Source organism: Podarcis erhardii (genome assembly GCF_964252035.2).
Source record: "Podarcis erhardii genome assembly, chromosome: 5".
Classification (NCBI taxonomy): Eukaryota; Metazoa; Chordata; class Lepidosauria; order Squamata; family Lacertidae; genus Podarcis; species Podarcis erhardii.
Window position 1 is genome coordinate 7,860,421 of NC_138509.1, and position 21,221 is coordinate 7,881,641.

Genomic DNA, 21,221 nt, shown 5'->3' on the forward strand with positions numbered 1-21,221 from the left:
CATACATCCCTACAGCAACCAACACAAGCAAAGTCTGGTTGTCCATCAGGTTGCTCCATCTGGTACGCAGGCTGAGACCCTATCTGCCCGCGGACTGCCTCACCAGATTGGTGCATGCTCTGGTTATCTCCCGCTTGGACTATTGCAATGCAGTCTACGTGGGGCTACCTTTGAAGGTGACCCAGAAGCTACAACTAATCCAGAACGCGGCAGCCAGACTGGGGACTGGGAGCAGCCGCCGAGACCATATAACACCGGTCTTGAAAGACCTACATTGGCTCCCAGTACGTTTCCTAGCACAATTCAAAGTGTTGGTGCTGACCTTTAAAGCCCTAAACGGCCTCGGTCCAGTATATCTGAAGGAGCGTCTCCACCCCCATCGTCCTACCCGGACACTGAGGTCCAGCACCGAGGGCCTTCTGGCGGTTCCCTCGCTGCGAGAAGTGAGGTTACAGGGAACCAGGCACAGGGCCTTCTCGGTGGTGGCGCCCGCCCTGTGGAGCTCCCTCCCACCAGATGTCAAAGAGAACAACAACTACCAGACTTTTAGAAGACATCTGGAGGCAGCCCTCTTTAGGGAAGCTTTTAATGTTTAATAAACTATTGTATTTTAACATTGTGTTAGAAGCCGCCCAGAGTGGCTGGGGAAGCCCAGCCAGGTGGGCGGGGTATAAATAATAAAATTATTATTATTATTATTATTATTATTATTATTATTATTATTATTATTATCCCTGCTCAGAAAACAAGCACCCCATTTTGCTGGCTGTTGGTTTCCAGCACCATTTATCACCAGTTCTCAAAGGGTAAAAATTCAACTTGGAGCAGCAGTGCTGCTGCTCTGCCTAAGCCGATACCCTCACTTGATTAGTCATGTCAGAAATGAAGGGATGCATCTTCGGGGTCAGGGCTTAGTGGGCCTCTATGTTTTCTCCCTTGCTGCAAATAGCAGGTGTGGTGGCAGAATCCGAGACCAGGGAAAAGAGTCGGCGGAAGAAGACTGGAAGAAATTTAAAGACTATTTACAGAAATATTGTAAAATTAATGAATGTTAGAATGATGTTGGATAGAAATTAAGTGGTTTCCAGCTGTAATGCTTAAGAGAATATGAAAAAAAAGGTTTAGAAATAAGTAAAAACTAATGGTGAGGATTTGCTAAACTAACAATCTGAATTGGAATACAAAAAAGGGAGGTATGAGGAGGTCTGGGAAATAAGTTAAAAGAAAATAAGTAATGGAAATTCTATGTGTTTTTAATTGTTTTTATTTTTGTATTTTTGTTATTTTTTCTTTTTATTTTACATTGTATTAATTCTGAAAATTTTAATAAATATTCTATAAAAAAACAAATAGCAGGTGTGGAGGAGCACTGAGGATTGCAATCAGTACTGTAAGGGGTGTTAACCCTTTCACTTGCACCTAAGCCCTAATCCAAATCAGGCTCACCATCTGATTTGCCCCCCCCCCCCCCCGCCGCCATCTGATTTGGCCCAAAGCTTCTGAAATCCACGTACCATCTTGAAAGCATGAAACATTATTCCACACTAAAAAGAAAACAATGCATGAGTTATTTGAACCAAGTATCGAAACAATATTTAAACCAGACAAAGTCAATACATCCCAGCATAAACAAACAGTAGACGAGGTAATCAATGCAATTGACAGATAGGACAATATGATGTGTTGCAGCAATGATACACAACAGCTTACGCAAAGTAAGCTCACATGGTAGCTAAAAGGCCGAAAATACAAATTTCCCAGTGAAGTTCAATCTAAGAATATTGTGGGTGAGATCTTCAGCTTACGTTTTGTTTCATTGCTTCACCAAAACCAACTTCAAAATGAGGAATGTTTCATGGCTGGAAGCTGAAAGTAACCCAAAACTGTTTCTTAAAAAAAAAATAGAGCTTGTTCACACCAGAACAAAATGTGCATTTGCATCTGCTCTGCCTGCTCCCCATTAATATAGGAGTGTCCACATGACATTTTGCCCATCCCAGTGTTGCCCTGGAATTCCCCCCTCCACACCCTTTTAAGTGCAGGTGTTGTTATCCTGGCTGGCTGGTTTGGACTTTCTAAGGATTGAAATGGCCTGCAAGAAGATCAAACCTCTCCATTCTTAAGGAAATCAGCCCTGAGTGCTCACTGGAAGGACAGATCCTGAAGCTGAGGCTCCAATACTTTGGCCACCTCATGAGAAGAGAAGACTCCCTGGAAAAGACCCTGATGTTGGGAAAGATGGAGGGCACAAGGAGAAGGGGACGACAGAGGACGAGATGGTTGGACAGTGTTCTCGAAGCTACCAGCATGAGTTTGATCAAACTGCAGGAGGCAGTGGAAGACAGGAGTGCCTGGTGTGCTCTGGTCCATGGGGTCACGAAGAGTCGGACACGACTAAACGATTAAACAACAACAACAACAACAAGGATTGAAAAAGTCTGCATTTAAATAAGGGAAGGGACCAGGTCAACACCCAGGTGGGGAGAGGGTCATGGAGATGCTTCCTGCACTCATGAGGAGACAGGCTGGTGTGGATCCAAAGCGGACAAGCCCACCATCTGACACTAATCATCCAAAGTAACAGAACCAGCAGAAATTCCCCCAAAGAGGTTTCTTATTCATAAAATTAGAAAATGCTACTAGCATAAAAGAATCACACAAAGCTGACTTTACAGGACGAGATGTGCGCAGAGGCAGAATGACTTGACTGTCCAGCATTTTCCAAGCAAGCGCCTCTAGCCTAGCTAGTAAACCATGCATGTGGGGAATCTTTGCTCTCCAAAGTTGCTGAACTACAACTCCCATCATCCCTGGTGACTGGCCATGCTTGCTGGTGTTGGTGGGAGTTGTAGTTTGGCAACATCTGGAGGGCAACGAGTTACCCACATCTGCATTACTTCATCATCCGTTTCCCAAAAACACTGGGACTGGAAGAGCCCTGACAAAACCACTCCCCTCAAGTTGGAAGTGAGGTCAGTTCCCCCCCTCTCTTGACTCTAGCATTTTCTTCATATGGCAAGTCTGAGGAGGAAATATTTCCAATTCTTTCAGACACGCTTCACACTCTGAATCTCTGAGTGGGCCCAAATCATGTCGAAGGCCCCTGATTCAATGGAGGGAAACATGGAGGGAGCCTTCTTTGAATGGGTGGCCATTAGTTGAGATTCCTGCATTGCAGCGGGTTGGACTAAATGACCCTACAACTCTACAATTCTATGACTCATGATTCTATGATTGAGACAAGCTCAGAATATTCCCACCAGTACCACACAATTCTGTGTGACAGAATATTTTAGCTTGCCTTTGATTTATGATGGTTAAGCCTTTCCTCCTTCCAGAGGGGAGGAGTTGTGAGCGGGGGCCATTTCCCGCATCAGCAGGGGGCGTTCCGGCCCCTGCGTCTGCTGTCCCGGCTGCAGGGGCAGAGTTTAGCCGCTCAAATCCGGCCGCGGCAGCATTGCACTCTCATTGCGCTGCTGGGTTTCGTCAGATGACCCTCCCTTTAGTTCATTTCTATGTTTTTGACCTTGCTATGGACCTGTGGTTGGTCGCCTTGGTTGTCCAAGGGGCCTGGTAGGAATTTTTATCCAACTGGCAAATTGGCAGCAGCCACTTCGTTTTTTGCTTACCTCGTAGAAAAACATCACAACTTTTGGAGTATTGGCGGTTAGGCACTGGAATATGTTTGTGTACTGGAGGGCAGGGTGTGGCCATTGCCTACCCCGCCCCATTTTGGGTATTTTGGTTATTCCGTTAAAGGAATCCGGCGGTCGTGGATCCTGTCCAACACCCTTGCTGGAGGCTAGGGCCATGGCACGACCCCCGGTAACATCAGAGGAAGCTTCCAGTTGTATTTGCATCAACAAGCTCCTCCTACTGGTGGTTAACCCTTGATAGACTCACCCCTCCCCAAGGGGGTGGAGTCACGCTCTGTTGTTTTATCCAGTGCCTAAGCCAATACCTCTCACATGCTGTAATCAATAAAGTTGTGGCCTTTTTTAGCCCATTAACCTAATATACTGTGTCCTTGTGTCTTTCTTATCCTCAGGCAAGTGGCGGGCCCTCGACTCACAACGTATGTTTTGCTTTGTTTTGAACTAGCTTTTCCTTGCCACTACTGTAGCAAATAAACTAGAGTGGGGAGGGAAGCAGTACCATTGCAAACTGATCTGAATCTTGGATTGCCATGAATTTCTCAACATTTCGGGGGCTCATGAAGTCGCAGAAACCCAGCCAAAGATGGGTAGGGAACAAGGATGTTGAAAAGTTCAGGAGAAACAGTACTTGCATACTATTATATAAGGCGGTTCAAGGCCTCTTCTATTTTCTTAACTGTAAAAGTGAGGCTGCAACACTCAGCTGATGCAACAAGCTACAACTATCCTCACCGGAAACTTCTAATAATTTCTCCACCTTCATTTCAAAGAAAGATCCAATGGGTAGCAGGACTTACCCAAATCTACCACCAGTACGACCAAATTATTACAGGACCGAACCCCATAGATCTCTCACACACAAATCCCAATTCTTTTGGGATCAAGGAACTGTGGATTTTTACAAACCAAAGCTTGCATCCTTCTATTCTTATCTTGTGCCGGAAATTGTTCAGTGAATGAACCTATTTGATCAATTGCTTTTCTTCTCTGCGACTTTTTGCAAAATGTCTTGAACTGCGTTAAATGCAATATGTAAACTCTTGGAGAGATTGTGGCCTAGTGGTACCTAGTTTTTCCACAATACAATGATGCATGTCAAATTTCTAATTTAAGACAGTGGTTAAAATTGGAGGGTATGGAGGAATGTGAACATATTTGACCATATCTGTGTTTCAAGAATACAGTTATAGCATTTTGCTAGAGAGGCAAACTATCCATACCACAATCAGATTGATCTGTGCAGCCAATATTTCAAGTATGGGTTAGGAATGAAGCAAAATATGGATTATTGCCATTTACACCAGGTGCACATTGTGGACAGATAACTCAAAGAGGAGGGCTCAACAATTTTCTGTTTTGTAAGACTGCTTGGATTACAATGTGATAATTTCTTTTGAATCTGTAAATAATCTGTTCCTAAATTCTGTAAATATTATGAAGCATGCTGTGTTTGAAAATACTGACACAACTGAGGAATAAATGGATACATTCTTTCACTTGCAGATTTAAAAGAAATAATCACATTGTTGCCCAAATAATTGTTTAACACCGCATGCCACAGTTGCACTGATTTAAGAAATATGGTGCAGTAATAGAGGAGTTTGTTCATGTACATATTGAGAAGGAGGGGATTAATTGGGGCTATATACAGGGCTTAATGAAATGCAACACAAAGGACCAGAGAATGATAAAAAGAGTGGGGGCAAGAGTTAGTATAATTATTTCAGGTGTAGTATGGAATTAAGGTATTAATTGCTGCTAAAGTAAAAACTTGTTAAAAATATGCATCAAATTATAACATTTTAATATTTCACATTATATATATTAAAACAGGTAATCTGTCTCAGGATAACTGCTGGAGTGGAGGAAAACCTCGTGCAGATTATATATGTATCTATATATAATAAGATCAAATGGCTTTGGTGGTTGATTATGCACACTAGATTAAATGAATAATGGGTACAGTATCTCATATGGGCTCATTTAGTGTAAAGAAACTACCTAGAAGTACGGGTTGATTAAAAAAAGATGTTGCATTTGTTCAGAAATTTATTGACAGTGGCAAAAATATCAACTGCCATACGTTGGGGGAAAACATGTTATCTGAATGATTTTATAGGCTCTGGGACACAGCTATAATGCATAAATTGCAGCTTCAACTTTATTGAGGCCTGCTTTATGCATGAAAATTTGTTAAGAAATGGTCAATATTCATTCATTTGCATCTTATAAAGAATGCAATTGCCATGGAGTAAGAAAATTGCAATCAGCAGCCTTAAGAAGAATATAGTTATAAGTAAGGATGAAAGAGTTCTGTCACTTTCAGTTCTCTCCATCTTTTATTTTTCCAATTTTCATTTCTGCCCCCCCCCCCATTTCTGTAGCAATCTGTTATTGTTTTAATCCACATGAAAGTTCTTTAGCATTTTAGCGTGAATTTCTCCTAATAAACGTATTTTTGCGTGCAGTTTTGACTAATGCACATTTTTTTTGCAAGCAATTTCTAATTTACTGCATTTTTCTATGTTATTTTCACTAGTATATTCATTTTTATGCACATTTCCTCCTGAGGTGTTGTGGCGAATATTTAGCACTGGCTCTGTATTCAGAGTTTTTCCTATGGTGTTGTACTATAATGTAGGATAGTCTGGCTCAGACTGGAAGCACATGAGAGACTGTCCTAAAGAATGCCTCGTTGGTTATTATTATTATTATTATTATTATTATTATTATTATTGAGGCTAGCTCTTATGATTGTCTTCAGTGCCTGGTATTCAGAGGTAGCCTCTGAACATATGGACCAAAGAAGAGGCCTTCTGGGTAGGGCTGAAGTTCCATTCATTCAGGTATGCTGTTTCACATTCTGGCCAACCAGTTGCTTCTGGAAGGCCCACAAAACAGGCTACGTCTGCTCTTGCCCTCAAGGAACTGGTATATGGTGGCCGGCATATCGCCAGAGAACATGGTGTTCCACTTAGCAATCATGGTTTAATAGCCACAGACAGACCTCTCCTCCATGAAGCTGATTAAACCTTTTTCTAATGGCCCACCCTGACATTTTGTGGTATTTTTTTTTATCTATTTGCACTGCAGTAAAACATTGGAGTTCATTGAAGCCTGCAATAAAGGTACGCTCCTCAAAGAAACTGCAGTCTAAGCAAAAGGTGCCAGACCATAGTTAAATATACAACGATGATGTCACAAAGTGACTGTGAGGGCATGAGAGAGACAACAACACAAAACTGATGACCAAGTTCATTGGTCTAAAGTACTTACTTTGGAATCATTCCAAACTTTAACAGAAATACTCTGGGAGTAAAATGAACACAACATATAACCCCAGCATTGGGCCCTTAATTAGGGGCAATGACGGAAAAATGATTTTAAGAAAGAGACCATAAGAGACCACAGTGGGTAATAATTGCTATGTCGTTCTCTCAAATAAGGGACAATTATTGTTAGAGACCAGGCAGGTGAAGATGAACTAATTACACATAAGATTTCATTTATTATGGATAGGCCATAAAGACTATAAAATAGAATTTGAAATGGTTCTTATTTTACGCAGAGGAGAAATAGATAGCACTGTGACGCAAAGAACATAGATCATGGTTCAGACTTCATAAATGTTTGGTTTTGTTCTTAAGGAAAGTGTGTTCCTAGCCATGGTTGACCATTGATACTACTCCTCATGGGGACGCGGGTGGTGCTGTGGTCTAAACCACAGAGTCTAGGGCTTGCCATTCAGAAGGTTGGTGGTTCAAATCCCCGCGATGGGGTGAGCTCCCGTTGCTCAGTCCCAGCTTCTGCCCAAAAGCACATCAAAGTGCAAGTAGATAAATAGGTACCACTCCAGTGGGAAGGTAAACGGCGTTTCCATGCGCTGCTCTGGTTCGCCAGAAGTGGCTTAGTCATGCCAGCCACATGACCCGGAAGCTGTCTGAGGACAAACACCGGCTCCCTCAGCCTATAGAGCGAGATGAGCGCCGCAACCCCAGAGTCATCTGCGACTGGACCTAATGGTCAGGGGTACCTTTACCTCATGGGTTACCAAAAAATTTAAATATAGCAGATATTCAAACTATTATACACATTACTATAACCAAATATAAGATTGTCCCCAGATATCACAGGTAGGATCCAAAATTATTTGGAACAATATCGACTGAACATTCCATATTAGCAGGTTAGGAATCTTCCAGACTTCAAGGAATGGTTCCAATGCATCTCCAAAAGCTTTAAAAGGTTTAAAATTTAAATGCCATATGGCCCAAAAGGTATTGTCTGAACCGTTCTGTACCCTGCTCTTCTCCCTAGTGGAACACAAAGAAATTACTTCAGTGTTTACTCTTAATATTGCCCATCTTTATCATTTAAATTCTAAGGAGCAAGGTGGAGGAGGAACACCAGGTCATCTGTGTCCGATCATATTACCTTATTTTGATTCAGCAATCATAGAGATTAAGATGTTACACTCGCACAGGAGCAAAGGACCAGGGCTTTCTTTTATGACTGCAGATCTAGCACAACCCAATGTTCTTAACCCCCTCCATCACCTCCTCCAGCAGCACAGCCCAGTGCCAATCACTAGCACACACAAAAGTTCTTTTAAAAGAATATAGATCAAGTAAGGGAAAAAAGGGGAGCTAGCCCATTTCACTTTTACTACAGGCCTGTAGCCAAATATTTGGTATCAATATGCTGTTTGAAATCTCTGCAGGTCTTCACCACTGTGCAGATCTCCTCTCTGACCATGGTCTCCTTTCCCTCCCAGACTCCTCTCTCGCATTTTCCTCTTCCTAACATTTCCATGGTCTAATATCCCACCAATCTTGTTTTCTAAACCCCTTTTCTTGCCGTCCATGTACTCCCAAAATCTCCCCAAGGGAAGGAACAGGAGAAAAACAGGACTCCAATAAACCAGCCACAGTATATCTGAATAAGATCCTTAAAAATTATCTTTAATAGATGCCAAGTATGAACAGACGATAAAAGTGACAGAAGCAAGTAAAATTGCATAGATGAAAACTATGCATTTTATATGTTTAAAATATAAACTCATAACATTTGCTGTCTCAAAAGTTGACAAACCAAACCATTTCAGCTATGGTTAAGTCAAATCAGCAGTAATATGACAATGAGGTACATACTTGACTCAAAGTGTAAGCAATTTGTAAATTACGGAAATCAATAGACCCATGTCAGCTTCCATGGTTTGTTGCCCTGATGGTGCACTTTTCTGCAAAGAACCATTCTGTGACCTTGTTCAACAGTAATACTGCATCGTTTAAATGAGAGGTATGTCAAAGAATCCATATACATTCCTACCCACAGCTGTTATTTACATAGTTTCAAACCAATGTGCTGGGGGGGGAAGTGTGTTTAAGAAATGTCTTGGAAAACCAAAGTTAAGTTCTAATGTATTCTTCTTTGCTAAATTTAGTCACAAAAATATCCTCTCTTTTTTTTTACTTTTGTACAAAAGTAAAATATACATTTGATTCCAGTCACATTTATAGAAATGCTACTGAAGCAACAATTTAATCAAATATAAATATACTCCCAAAGAATTCAGTTGTGTTCAAATGACAGCTGGACAGGGAAGACTTTAAAAAGTATAAATCATATATAGTACGACTAGAGGAGTGGAACAACTGATCAACATAGATATGAACAAGGATTTGTTTTCCCAACAAAATCGGAGTAAAAATCTCAAATTCATTACAATTCTTTGAAAAAAGGCAAGGCATGCTATTTCCTGATCATATGCACATTTGTGGCCTAATTTATTCAGCACCCACAGAAAGAAAATGGGGGGGGGGTTACAGATATTTTTAAATCTGTCAATTAAAATAAAGACAGTGGTTAATTCTGATTTATATCTAGAAGTATTTCAGAATATAAAAAAAATTATGTCACCTAACTGTCTTTTAAAAAGAACTGTCCTGAAATTAAAATTTAATTTAAAAAGACCAACTATAGAATCATCAGTTCTAACTGCATATGGAACCAAATGCTCCCTAACAAGGGAAGTGAAATTTAACTTTTAATATGGTTTTACTTTTCTGGATTATGTCTGACAATACTACAGAAATTACACATAGGAGAAAGTGTTGTGTGTTCAGCTCATACCCTTTTAAAGTTTTGTTTAAAAAAAAAAAATATTGAAACCATAAAGAATATTCAGCCTTCTGGGCAAAATATTTTTTGTTAACTGACAAATTTCTTAACCCATGTAACAAAGTTTGTGATGTGTTGCAGGGCTTGCATTTTCTATCATATGAACTGTGGTTTGGCAAGATGTACTAAACGGTCCCTCAATTTTATTTTTAAATCGTACATTATGCCTCATCTTTCACATGTGCTGTAGTTTTGGTACCCCACAAAACACCCCAAAATCCTGCACTAAGAAGTGAATGCATGTCTACAAAAAACTTAAGGGGAAAGGATAGAAGACATTGCTCCACTTGTCTTTCTCGGTGTGCTTCCTCAATAAGGACTGTAATGCTCAGCTCCAAATACTCCGTTTTGTAATTATTTACATGCCAGCTGAGAGCTTTATTTGTATGGTGGACTTGAACAGATAGGTCAGGACTCAAAAAAAACCTGAATAGGTATAGAAACCGCAATTAAATGTTTAGGGGACAGGACTCTGCTAGACTAATTAATTTGTTCAGGCCCCAACACCAGATATTTAGTATGAACAGAGGGCTGGCCTACCCAAACAGCAGGTGACATGGCAAAGCATTTTCTGGACAGTTCCACATAAGACTAGAGACAGGAGGAATCACATTATTATGTTTTGTAAAAAAACAAAACAAAAAAAAAACACAACTCCCTGCACATAGAAAACTAATTGTCGCCAAGGTGGTATACCTTGGCTTGGCTTCCAACTGTAGACAAGAGCTTGCATGATTCAGTGCTCCACCATGAAAAAGTAAATTCTTGGAACAAGGAAAACTAACACGTTAAGAAGGTTGTATTAGAAACTTTCTTCCCAATAGACTCATTTTCCATGTGCAGGGAAGGTTTGGGTCATTCAGCCATATGCAGTCTCATTTGCAGCCTAAAAATGTACAGCAAGGTCCAGATATGAGAGAAATGGTTTGCAGCCCAGTCTTGTCCCTGATAGATTGTGTAATGACATTGGGGGGGGGAGGTTTCCAACATACTCCCTGCCCAAACACAACTGTGACCTGTGGTCTGAAGTGGTATACATAGGCTCTGAGCAAGTTTACCTTTCCCCCTGCCCTTAGCACAGATCAGGCCAAGCAGTCATCAAAATAAATGGGTCTTTTAATGGAAATAATCGACAATATTCAATGTGAGTTGAACTCCACTTGGAACGAATAACACACATCCTCTTATTTCCATGTCACCTTTTAAAAGTATGTCAGTAATGGTCTCCATAATAACATGTGATAAGAAAATATACTGATTTCACAGGAGCTAAGGAGATAAGGACTCCCATTTCAATTAAAATTTGCTTTGGGGATTTTTTATTTTGTTTTATAATAACAGTGATAGAATGTGGCCTTATGTACCTTTATCTCCAATCTTTCTATATGGCATTACACAGTTAGTTCTATTTCTATACGTGTTTTGGGTCAGTATTTGGGGGGGGGGGGGAGTCACTAACTTCCCTGTCCTTGGAAGAGAGACTGCATTGTATCCCTGCAGTGTGTTCCTATTCAATGATCTCCCGCTTATGTCGCCCAGTTGATTTTAGTTGCTTCCATGTCCAAAAAAGAGCCATTCCAAGCCTTTTTGGTATCTAAAGCAGAACATCCAAGCAGCCTCCCCCGCCCCCACAACGGGCACTAGCCTAGCGCTGCCCAGTTATCCTGCGCAGGCCACCCTGAAATGAATGGGAACAGCACAAGAGCACTGCAATGACCTTGCACATCTCTGTTCACTTCCGTGAGCTTTGTGTTGAAGAGCTTCCCGGTGAATCGTACTTCAGGAGTCAGCCCCTTCCTCAGCTCTTACTTAAAGGCCACCTCTGTACCAAGGTCAAGATTAAGGTAAGACCAATGTTAAGGAAACGCCCGCCAACTACCGTATTTTTCGCTCTATAACACGCACCCGACCATAACACGCACGTAGTTTTTAGAGGATGAAAATCCGTAGGCATGCCACCCGTGGGCATTTCCTCCATAACACACACAGATATTTCCCCTTACTTTCTAGGAGGAAAAAAGTGAGTGTTATGGTGCAAAAAATACGGTAATTCTAGGCCTTTGGAAACTTTGCCCTTGCCCTTCCTTGAATTAAACCTGCTAAGCCTACAGCCTGATTCGCACCCTTGCTGAATCAGCAAATAAATACTGAACAGCCAAGGACTGTGTCAGCACAACATCGCAAACCATGAGTCCACACCAATGGATGGAGAGACATTGCTACAGCACTGCAGTAACCGAATGCCAGCAAATCCATGAGGTTTCTCGCCTCTAGTTTGATTTGCCGTGTCCATTTTCAGATCACTCCTACTGGGGGCAAGCTACAGCCACTCACTTTTGAGAAACCATCAGTCACCAAAACAAAATATGGCAGAAAAGGAAATTAAAAACAAAAAGGTGTATTAAGAATCAGGCAGTAGTTTAGTGCACCTTCAGACCTACAAACGCATTTCAGCACGTATTAGTGCAAAGGACTGAGTCTGATTTTAAGGGGAGGAGAAACCTTGCTGGAAGAAATGCATGCCTATGCTACATGAAGTTATTCCCTGCACTCCATATTTGCCTAGTCCCTTTGTTATAAATGAGTAAGCGACAATCATATTCCCCAAGCCACCCCACAAGCCCTAAAAATCACCTATCCCTGCCAAAAGCAAAAGGGGGAAGCCATAAACCAAACCGCTGCGTGGCATGCATACTTTCTCTTAAACATGCAGAATAAGGATCAGTCCAGCAAAAAAACTAAGGTGAGGATAACCCAGCCAGTCAACACAGAAACTCACCAGCTGCCCAACTGAGGCCTCATCCTCTCTCAGGTAGCACTTCCTGATCAAAGACCCCATACGGCACTGAGCTGATTATTGCTGAGATAACTACACACAAGGTTCAAAGTCAGTTTAACAGGCAAATACCTTCCCTAAATTTAGGAGTTTGGAGGAATCAAGGTAGACCACCAAATCTAGCACTCTAGCAGGGGAAACTGTGACTAAATTGGGGAGAAACTAGATACTGAGAATGGAAAATAATGTAGAGTTTCCTATCAACTACATTTATTTTTTCCTGAATATGCTGCAGTCAAGTATTTAAGAGGTCCTTCTGTTCTTCCTACCATTTTGAACCAAACAAGTCACAAAGTTGCATCTTTCTGTCTACCTGACATATCAGGTTTGGGCAAAGCTGCAGAATTAATGCTCCTTTTCCAATGTAAATGCTAGATATCCGTAGCTGCTGAGAAATAGAATACTGAGAATGGAATGGAGGCCTGGGATCTATATAATGGAAAAGAGGGTTCGGTATATAAGGTCACATGCTAAGCATGGAAGAAAGAGCCTCAACTTTGACTTTTAGAAGTAAAAAAAAAAAAAAAAAAGATTAGTGCCTATATCAGTAAAAAAAATAAAAATGGACTTATTGATTTCTATGGACTATAGCTTCAAGACTTGCATAATTGCAGAAAATGCCTTCTCAGAAAATGCTGCAACCTTCAACCAACACAACAGTAGGAGAGTTGTTACAATGGATGGGAAAGCTTCAGGCGAGTCAAATTTTAAAATCCAAGAGAATTTGGGTGGAAAGGATGAGAGCTCCGTTGGAAAAGCAGAAGCCTCTAAGAGGAGCAAGTGTACAGATTCGACGTGCCTCCATCCAAGCTGCTCCTTGCATAGCTAAGGCGACTGCGAAGGATGGCCCTTGCTTCCTCTAGTGTAGAATGCCAGGCTGCCAAAGTCCAAACCAGGGGAAGAATGGGCCAATACAAAAAAACAAACAAAACAAACACAGAGTGCAGCGAAGTCTCTATAAACAAACTGGGGGAAGACTGGGTCTTGCGGGAGTAGCATTTGTCAAAGGCAAATGTTAGGTTGCAATGTCACTCAGCTGCAGGGTGCAGAGTACAGGAGGAAATTAGGTCTGCAAGAGTGCTGGTAGTCTGTGCCCTCTTCTTCTGCCTCTCTGCTTTACACATTGTCTCTCTCCCTGGCTTTTTCTGCTGTGCCTGCATTTGGCATGGTCGAATCCTGCTATTGTCCCAATTGACTCATCCATGCCTACTCAGGTTCAGCTCTTTTCATAGAGGCACTTTCAGCAGTCCAGTGGCTGTAAGGATAAAGGCACTAAGCAACTATCTAAAATCAATTGGTTGAGTCTCTTCAGCAAGTCCTAGGGGAATACAAAAGTCTCTAAGGTTCAAACAATGACTGCGAAAATAACTGGGCTGCAATTTGGATGCATATAATCGATAAGTTTCATTTTACATTCTAAGAATGCACCAAAAGGCATGCTTCTGCACCTTTTTTCTGCTCTAGGAGATACAGAATATTTAGACATTGCTATATATAAACTGGACTTAATTTTCCATATAGCTTTCCCTTTAAGGGATGGGATATGTTACTTTCTATTAAGGCCTGGACAGAAGCCAACTCATTTCCCTGAGCAATGCAGGAAAACAATAAGTCTCTCTAGTATTCTCTTCCTGGCCTTCATCCTAACAAGCTTTTTTTTTTTTTGTATTTATTACTGAAACCATGCATTAATTAATGTTGAGTTACACCTTAGTCAAATAGGCCATAATGCTGAATATTTGAAACATGCTTTGATCTCCAAAAGTTATTGTTCCCATTTGACTAACATATGCACTTAAATACAGTACTTTTAAGTTACTAATCAGATACTTAACAAATAAAAAGGAGTGCACTTTGGTGAATGCAAATTGAAACAAAAAAAAAAGGGCCTATTATAAGAAGATCAATTCAAACAAAACCTTATCCCCTATCATCTGAGGTAATGTTCCAGGCATGCAGTTATAAAATAGATAGTATCAAAGTCAAACATGCTTATATTAAATTCTATTGTGCTATCTTGCAACAAAGGGGCTAAAAAGTTTTGCATCCATTTGTGAAGAAGGGAAAAAAGTATGTTGAAACCATCTGCACTTAAGAGACCTTAGCAGCATTGCAGATGTTCAGTCTTCCCCCCGACACACAGAATAATTCTTCGATTTTAATAGTGTATACAGCAAAAAAAAAAAAAAAACCTGGCATATTTTCATAAGGTGCTGTGTGTGAATCTGTAGATCAGAACTACAAAACTTTTCACAAAGGAAGGAAAAGTATATGTCGGTCAGTCTAAAGAATGACAAATACTTACTGCACATTACTGCAGAATATTATTTTGATGCATTTTCTTGGATGCACTGTGCAGTTTTGTAGAAACGTTTCCTTGAATCCATGCATATTTTAAGTATTTTTATTTTTTTTTAGAGTCCTCTTGAGCTGATTTTTTAAAACGGTTGGAAACTTAAAAGTTATGGGGAAATGTCTAGGGCTAGAAGCATACAATTTCTATTTATAACTAGGCTAGTCCAAAGAGTTATAAGTAACCATTTCCACCACTTGGAAAATACCCTTTTAAAAGAAAACAAAAGGAAAAGTGAAATTCTTTCATGGATCCTGAAAGCTTATTGAATCGCTGAGCAAAAATTCGCAATGCAACAATGCATTTACGAGGTAAAGCATTCGAAGAGTAAAGCATCTACAAAGTGTGACTGCTGGTCACTTAAAGTCTTCAAGCTGCCAATGTTTCTCTTTTCTACATGTTTTTAAACATCAGTCAGCAGCTTGCTTTTATTAACACAGTTTTGGTTGGCTATGGTGTAGTTGCCAGTTCTGAGGTTAGCCTCTCTAAAATTGTCTATGCTATTATTCATATCCTCTTCAATTTCCATGTACTCAGATTTGCTGATTGTGGAGGAGCTACGGCGACTCAGATCACTGTCAGATGCTAAATTAGGAGAGCTAACTTTAAGTAACTGAGCCTGTTCTTCCCCTTCTGTTTCTCGGTGGTAGAAGTAGTTGAAGTTGGACACAATGACAGGTACAGGCAGGGCAATTGTCAGCACACCAGCAATGGCACACAAGGAGCCCACGATTTTGCCTCCAATTGTCACAGGGTACATGTCACCATATCCTACAGTGGTCATGGATACCACTGCCCACCAGAAAGCATCGGGGATGCTGTCGAAATAGGTGCCAGGTTCCTCAGCTTCAGCAAAATACACCGCACTGGAGAACAAAATCACCCCAATGAAGAGGAAAAAGATTAGTAACCCTAACTCCCTCATGCTCGCTTTGAGGGTTTGTCCCAAAATCTGGAGGCCCTTAGAATGTCTGGAGAGTTTGAAGATTCTAAAGACTCTTACCAGTCTGATGACTCTCAGGATAGCCAGAGAAGTGGCCTGCTCTCCCTTTTGAGGCCCCTCCTGCTCAGCCATCTCTGTACCCAGAGTGATGAAGTATGGGATGATGGCTACTATGTCAATGAAGTTCATGATGTTCTTGAAGAACTCGGCTTTGCTGGGACAGGCAAAAAAGCGCACCACCAATTCAAAAGAAAACCATATGATGCACAGAGTCTCCACCACGAAGAAGGGATCAGTAAAGATATTGGACTTGTAATAGACTGTCGAGTTGTCGCTGCGGTTTCGGGGTCCCATATACTCCCTGTCCTCTTTCAACGCTGGCAAAGTTTCCAGGCAAAAGATCACTATAGAGATGAGGATCACCATGACGGAGACTATTGCAATGATCCGAGCTGGCCCAGAGCTCTCGGGGTATTCAAAGAGCAGCCATACTTGCCGTTGGTACTCCTTCTCAGGCAGGGGCCTCTCTTCCTCTTTGATGAAACCTTCGTCTTCCCGGAACTTCTCCATGGCCTCCTCTCCCAGTTCATAAAACTTAATCTCCTCCGAGAACATGTCTAGAGGCACGTTAACAGGCCTGCGAAGCCGCCCTCCAGACTGGTAGTAATAGAGGATGGCATCAAAGCTGGGCCGGTTCCGATCAAAGAAATATTCATTCCTCAGGGGGTCAAAGTATCGCATGCGTTTCTTGGGATTTCCCAGCAAAGTGTTGGGAAACTGAGCGAGGGTCTTCAGCTGCGTCTCAAATCTCAGGCCAGCAATGTTGATCACAACCCTCTCACAACATTCGTGGTCATCGTGGGCCCCAGGTCGATAACTGTCCTGGGGGTGACCTGGCAAAGCAGAAGTCTCGTCCATATTCTCCCCGGCCATCACCGTCATGGCAGCTACAGGGTGGGAACGACAGACTCACTAGAAGACGTGATGGAATGTGGAAGGAGAAGAGTTCTGGGATCAGAAGCCGCCAGAGCTGAAGGAGAGTGAAGAATTGAGGACTTCAGACGAGACCGATACTGGATATAGATGCAGAATCACAGCATGGAGAGGGGCTAAGGAGAGGTGAGGCCCTTGGTGTGGACAGCTCCCAGAGCAGGAAAACAGGATGGAGAATGGGGATTAGGGCTGGGAAGCTCAAGGATAAGGGAAGAGAGGTAGGTTGAACGGCATCCAGGCTAGGCGGGGAAAGGACCTATAGGGCGCTGGTCATTGGGGAGGCTGGGAAGAAAAAAGGGAGAGAGGTTTTCCAGCTTCATCAAAGGACAAAAGGATGGCTGGGGTCTCTTAACACACATGCAACACAGCAAGACTGGGGTCCCTTCGGAGCAGTTGCCTTCTGTCTTTTAATGCAGTCCTTTTGTTTTCCTCCAGGATGTGACCCTGCTGCTGCTGCTGCTGCTGCTGCTGCTGCTGTTGTATTGCGGCTGCTGTCACACACTTCCCCTCAATAAAATAAATAAATAAGCACGGTGACTGGAAGGAGACTGCTTGAAATGCCGACTCAGCAATATCCGCGGACTTCCCACTTTGCTCGGAATGGCCCCTTCCTCTTTGTTTTTATTTTATGTTTTTAAGGAATAAAGCTCACTTCGAGGCAACTGGTAGATACTGTAAAGGGACAAGAAGCAGATGCATAAAAACACCTCTCTCTCTCCCCTACCCAAGACACAAATGCACAGCAATTCCAGCGCTGTCCAACATCATGCAACTTTTTCTGCAGCCCAACCCTTAAAGCAGCAGTCCGGTAACGTAAATTAACATACTTCCATGCACACATGAATTTCGAATGGGTGCCCTTCACGAAGTCCTGCGTTCCTGCTCGTCGCAGCTTCTCAATCCCTACTTAACAAGACTTCCTCCGCTTCGCAATTTTTGCCTTACAGCCCACATCCGCCTGAACGAGCAAAAAAACCAAAAAACAGAAGGGTTGGAATACCACGATCCTTGTTAAGAAGAACAGAATCCGGGGAGAAAAACCTCTCCAAATATTTATTGGCGCGGGGGGTGGAGGAAAGAGCGCGCGGAAAAGAAAAGGCTTTGCAACTAGTAACTGTGCCACCGCACACACTTCTTTGAGCAGCGCCCCCCACCCCGAAGCCAACCCCGCGCTGCAAGGAGCAGGCAAATTGCCTCGGAGGAGCCTTCCTTACCTGGCGCGGGGAGGCCGGCGGGGGCCGTTGCAGCAGCAGCAGCAGCAGCGCAGGCGAGGAGCGAGCGAGCCCCGGCCGGAATGCGTCAAGGCGCTTCTTCGCCTGGCAGTTGCAGCAGCAGCAGTATCCAAGGCGCAGCGGCGCACACTCGCCGCCGCCGCCGCCTCCTCCTCCTGCTCCCTCTCGGGGAGAATCTACGGATCGCTTTACAGAGCCGCCTGCGAGATGGTGAAATATTCATACAGCGAAATATTCATTGGGCTGCAGCGAGAGGAGGCTGGCAGTTCAGGAGGAGGCATGGGCAGGCAGCGCATCGAGGGGGTGGGCGAGGGGAGGAGGGGGAGGAGCAGGAGGAGGAGGAAGAGGAGGAGGAGGAGGGACCGGGTGGTGGTGGTGCGGGGGGTCCCCTTCTTTTCTCCAAACCCAGCGGGATCCGGGGGCCTCGGCAGCCGGCTGCCTCTCCTCACTCGCCCGTCCCGGACGCGGCTCAGGCGGACACTGGCCAAGGCGCATTGCTGCTCCTGCGCGCGGGTCCCCCCGGAGCACCGAGGGAGGGAGGGGCGGGGGCAGCCGCCGCAGGACACGCGGCACCTGGCAGGCCGGCAGGCGGCGGGGACGGCGCGCAACGGCGGCGGCCAAGGCGAGCCACCTCCGGGCGCACAGAGCTGGGCGCAAGGCGAGCGGGCAGGCGGCCGGGGCGTTGCGAGAGCCGTCTGGCGCGGGCTGGGGGGCTGGGTGGGGGGCGTCCTTTCCCCCAGGCCACGCCAGCCGGCCGAGACCTTTGGCCGCGGGCTGGGGAGGCTCCTTCGCGCCGCCTCCCCTCCGCGACCTTCGCGCGGATTCGGCATTGCGCACCGGAGAGGTCCCCGACGCAATGCAGGCAGCGCTGCCAGGCGCGTTGCGGCGCCGGACCCGAGGGCGCCCCCGCTCGAGGAGAAGCTGCCGCCGCCGCCCATCTGCCCTGCGAAGCCGGGGGGGGGGTGCCTCGCACGGCACCCCCGCGGAGCAAGCCCGTCGCAATGACCGGGGGGGGGGTGGCAAGGTCGGCGGCGGCCCGGGTCGAGTTTGGGCGAAGGAGAGGTGCTTGGGTGAGTGGGGGGCCGCTTCTCCCCCACCCCCAAAGGGGTAAGCGCCTGTTGCCTCTGCGGACGTTTGCTGGAGACTTGCGGCGACCCCCCACCCCACCCCACCCCAAAACCGCATTGCCCTGCTCCGGTGCATCTCCTGGAGCGGGCCCTGTGCCTAGGCGCGCAAGAGCCGCTCTCCGCCTGACATCCTCCCTTTTCTCGGGATCCAGAGACCCCCACCCCACCCTGCGGCACTTGGGCCGCCCCGTCGAGCGCCCCGTTAGCCGCGCTCGTTCGCAAGGCGCCCGTCTGTTTATGGGACTCTAGCTGGTCGCAGCATATAGGTTAGTGGGACATTCCCGCGCTCTCCGGCCCGAAAGCGACGGTGGGGGCGCCATCAGGCCCGCGGCTGCTTCGGCTGCCTTCTAGCCGCTCCCTTGGCTAGTGGTTTCACGAGGGCAGGGAAACCTGCAGAGACTGCAGCAAATGCGCCTTCTCCCTCCCGCCGCAGCAGCAGCAGCAGCAGCAGGCCCGGGCTGGCCAATGAAGAGGGATGCACCTGCAGAGCAGCTGAGCTGGTGCAATTCTCTGCGCCTCAACACCACCGCCGCCCCCCGCCTCCACTCCGGCAAGGAGCTGCTGCAATGGAAGAGCCGCACAGGAGCGCATGCACTCCCGCCTGCTGCGGGGGCTCCGCACAGAGGCATTGCAGCTAGATCGGATTCTGCCGCGTCAGCCAAGAGCGGCCGCCAACCTGATCTCAACTTGGTGCTAGTCCGCGCTGTTCTCCTGAGCCGCCGACCTCCTCGAATTGAGGTCATCGACTTCCAGCCTCTGAATCACGTGCTCGCTAATGGACTGCTTCCCTCCCTCAGGGACATGGCAATGGATTCAGTAGACTGGTGGATACTGGGGCGTGGGGGTGGGGATAGGTGGAGAATGACTTAATCCATAGCAGCAGCACATTTCAGGGGAAATTGCCTTTCTCATGCTGTCATATCATTTACTGAATTCATTGAGTCAAGCGGATCACTTGGGTGGTACATGAGCTGGTTATCTCCCGCTTGGACTCCTGCAATGCGCTCTACATGGGGCTACCTTTGAAGGTGACCTGGAAACTACAACTAATCCAGAATACGGCAGCCAGACTGCTGACTTGGGCCATATAACACCTGTCCTGAAAGACCTGCTTTGGCTCCCAGTACATTTCTGAGCATAACTCAGAGTGTTGGTGCTGACCTTTAAAGCCCTAAAGGAGCACCTAAAAGAGCATCTCCACCCCCATCGTTCGGCCTGAACGATGGACACTGAGGTCCAGGTCCATGGGCCTTCTGGTGGTTCGCTCATTGCGAGAGGTGAGGTTACAGGGAACCAGGCAGAGGGCCATTCCAGTAGTCACACCTGCCCCAAGGAACACCCTCCCGGCAGATGTTAAACAGATAAACAGGCAGCTCTGTTCAGGGAAGTTTTTAGTGTGTGATGTTGTATTGTTTCTTTGTTTGTTTGTTTTACAACCCTGTCAAATGGGCAGCATATACATAAATAAATTAGTAGTAGTAGTAGTAAAAAGGTAAAGGGACCCCTGACCATTAGGTCCAGTCATGGCTGACTCTGGGGTTGCGGTGCTCATCTCGCTTTACTGGCCAAGGGCGTACAGCTTCCGGGTCATGTGGCCAGCATGACCAAGCCACTTCTGGCGAACCAGAGCAGCGCATGGAAACACCGTTTACCTTCCCGCCAGAGCGGTACCTATTTATCTACTTGCACTGGCGTGCTTTCAAACTGCTAGGTTGGCAGGAAGTAGTAGTAGTACACCTATATTATTTACTGTGCCATGGTGACTTGCTCCCCAAGTAACCTCAAATGGAAGGGAGATGGCAATTTCACAGGGTGACATCCATAAATCATCATTGTGGACTGCCAGTCTGGATTGAATCTAGGGGCCACTATGTTGTGGTTCCAGCCTTCCTGGAGGGTAG

General features: G+C 44.9%; 1 protein-coding gene across 1 annotated transcript; it reads right to left on the bottom strand.

The window, feature by feature from the left end:
* Positions 1–11,889: 11,889 nt before the first annotated feature.
* On the bottom strand, positions 11,890–18,723 carry LOC309342788 (potassium voltage-gated channel subfamily A member 1). The gene is made up of 2 exons (XM_081863612.1): positions 18,176–18,723; positions 11,890–17,633 (listed from the first exon to the last, which is right to left on the bottom strand). The coding sequence occupies exon 2, from the start codon at positions 16,908–16,910 to the stop codon at positions 15,429–15,431; it is 1,482 nt and encodes a 493-aa protein (XP_081719738.1). The 5' UTR covers positions 16,911–17,633; positions 18,176–18,723; the 3' UTR covers positions 11,890–15,428.
* Positions 18,724–21,221: the final 2,498 nt, after the last annotated feature.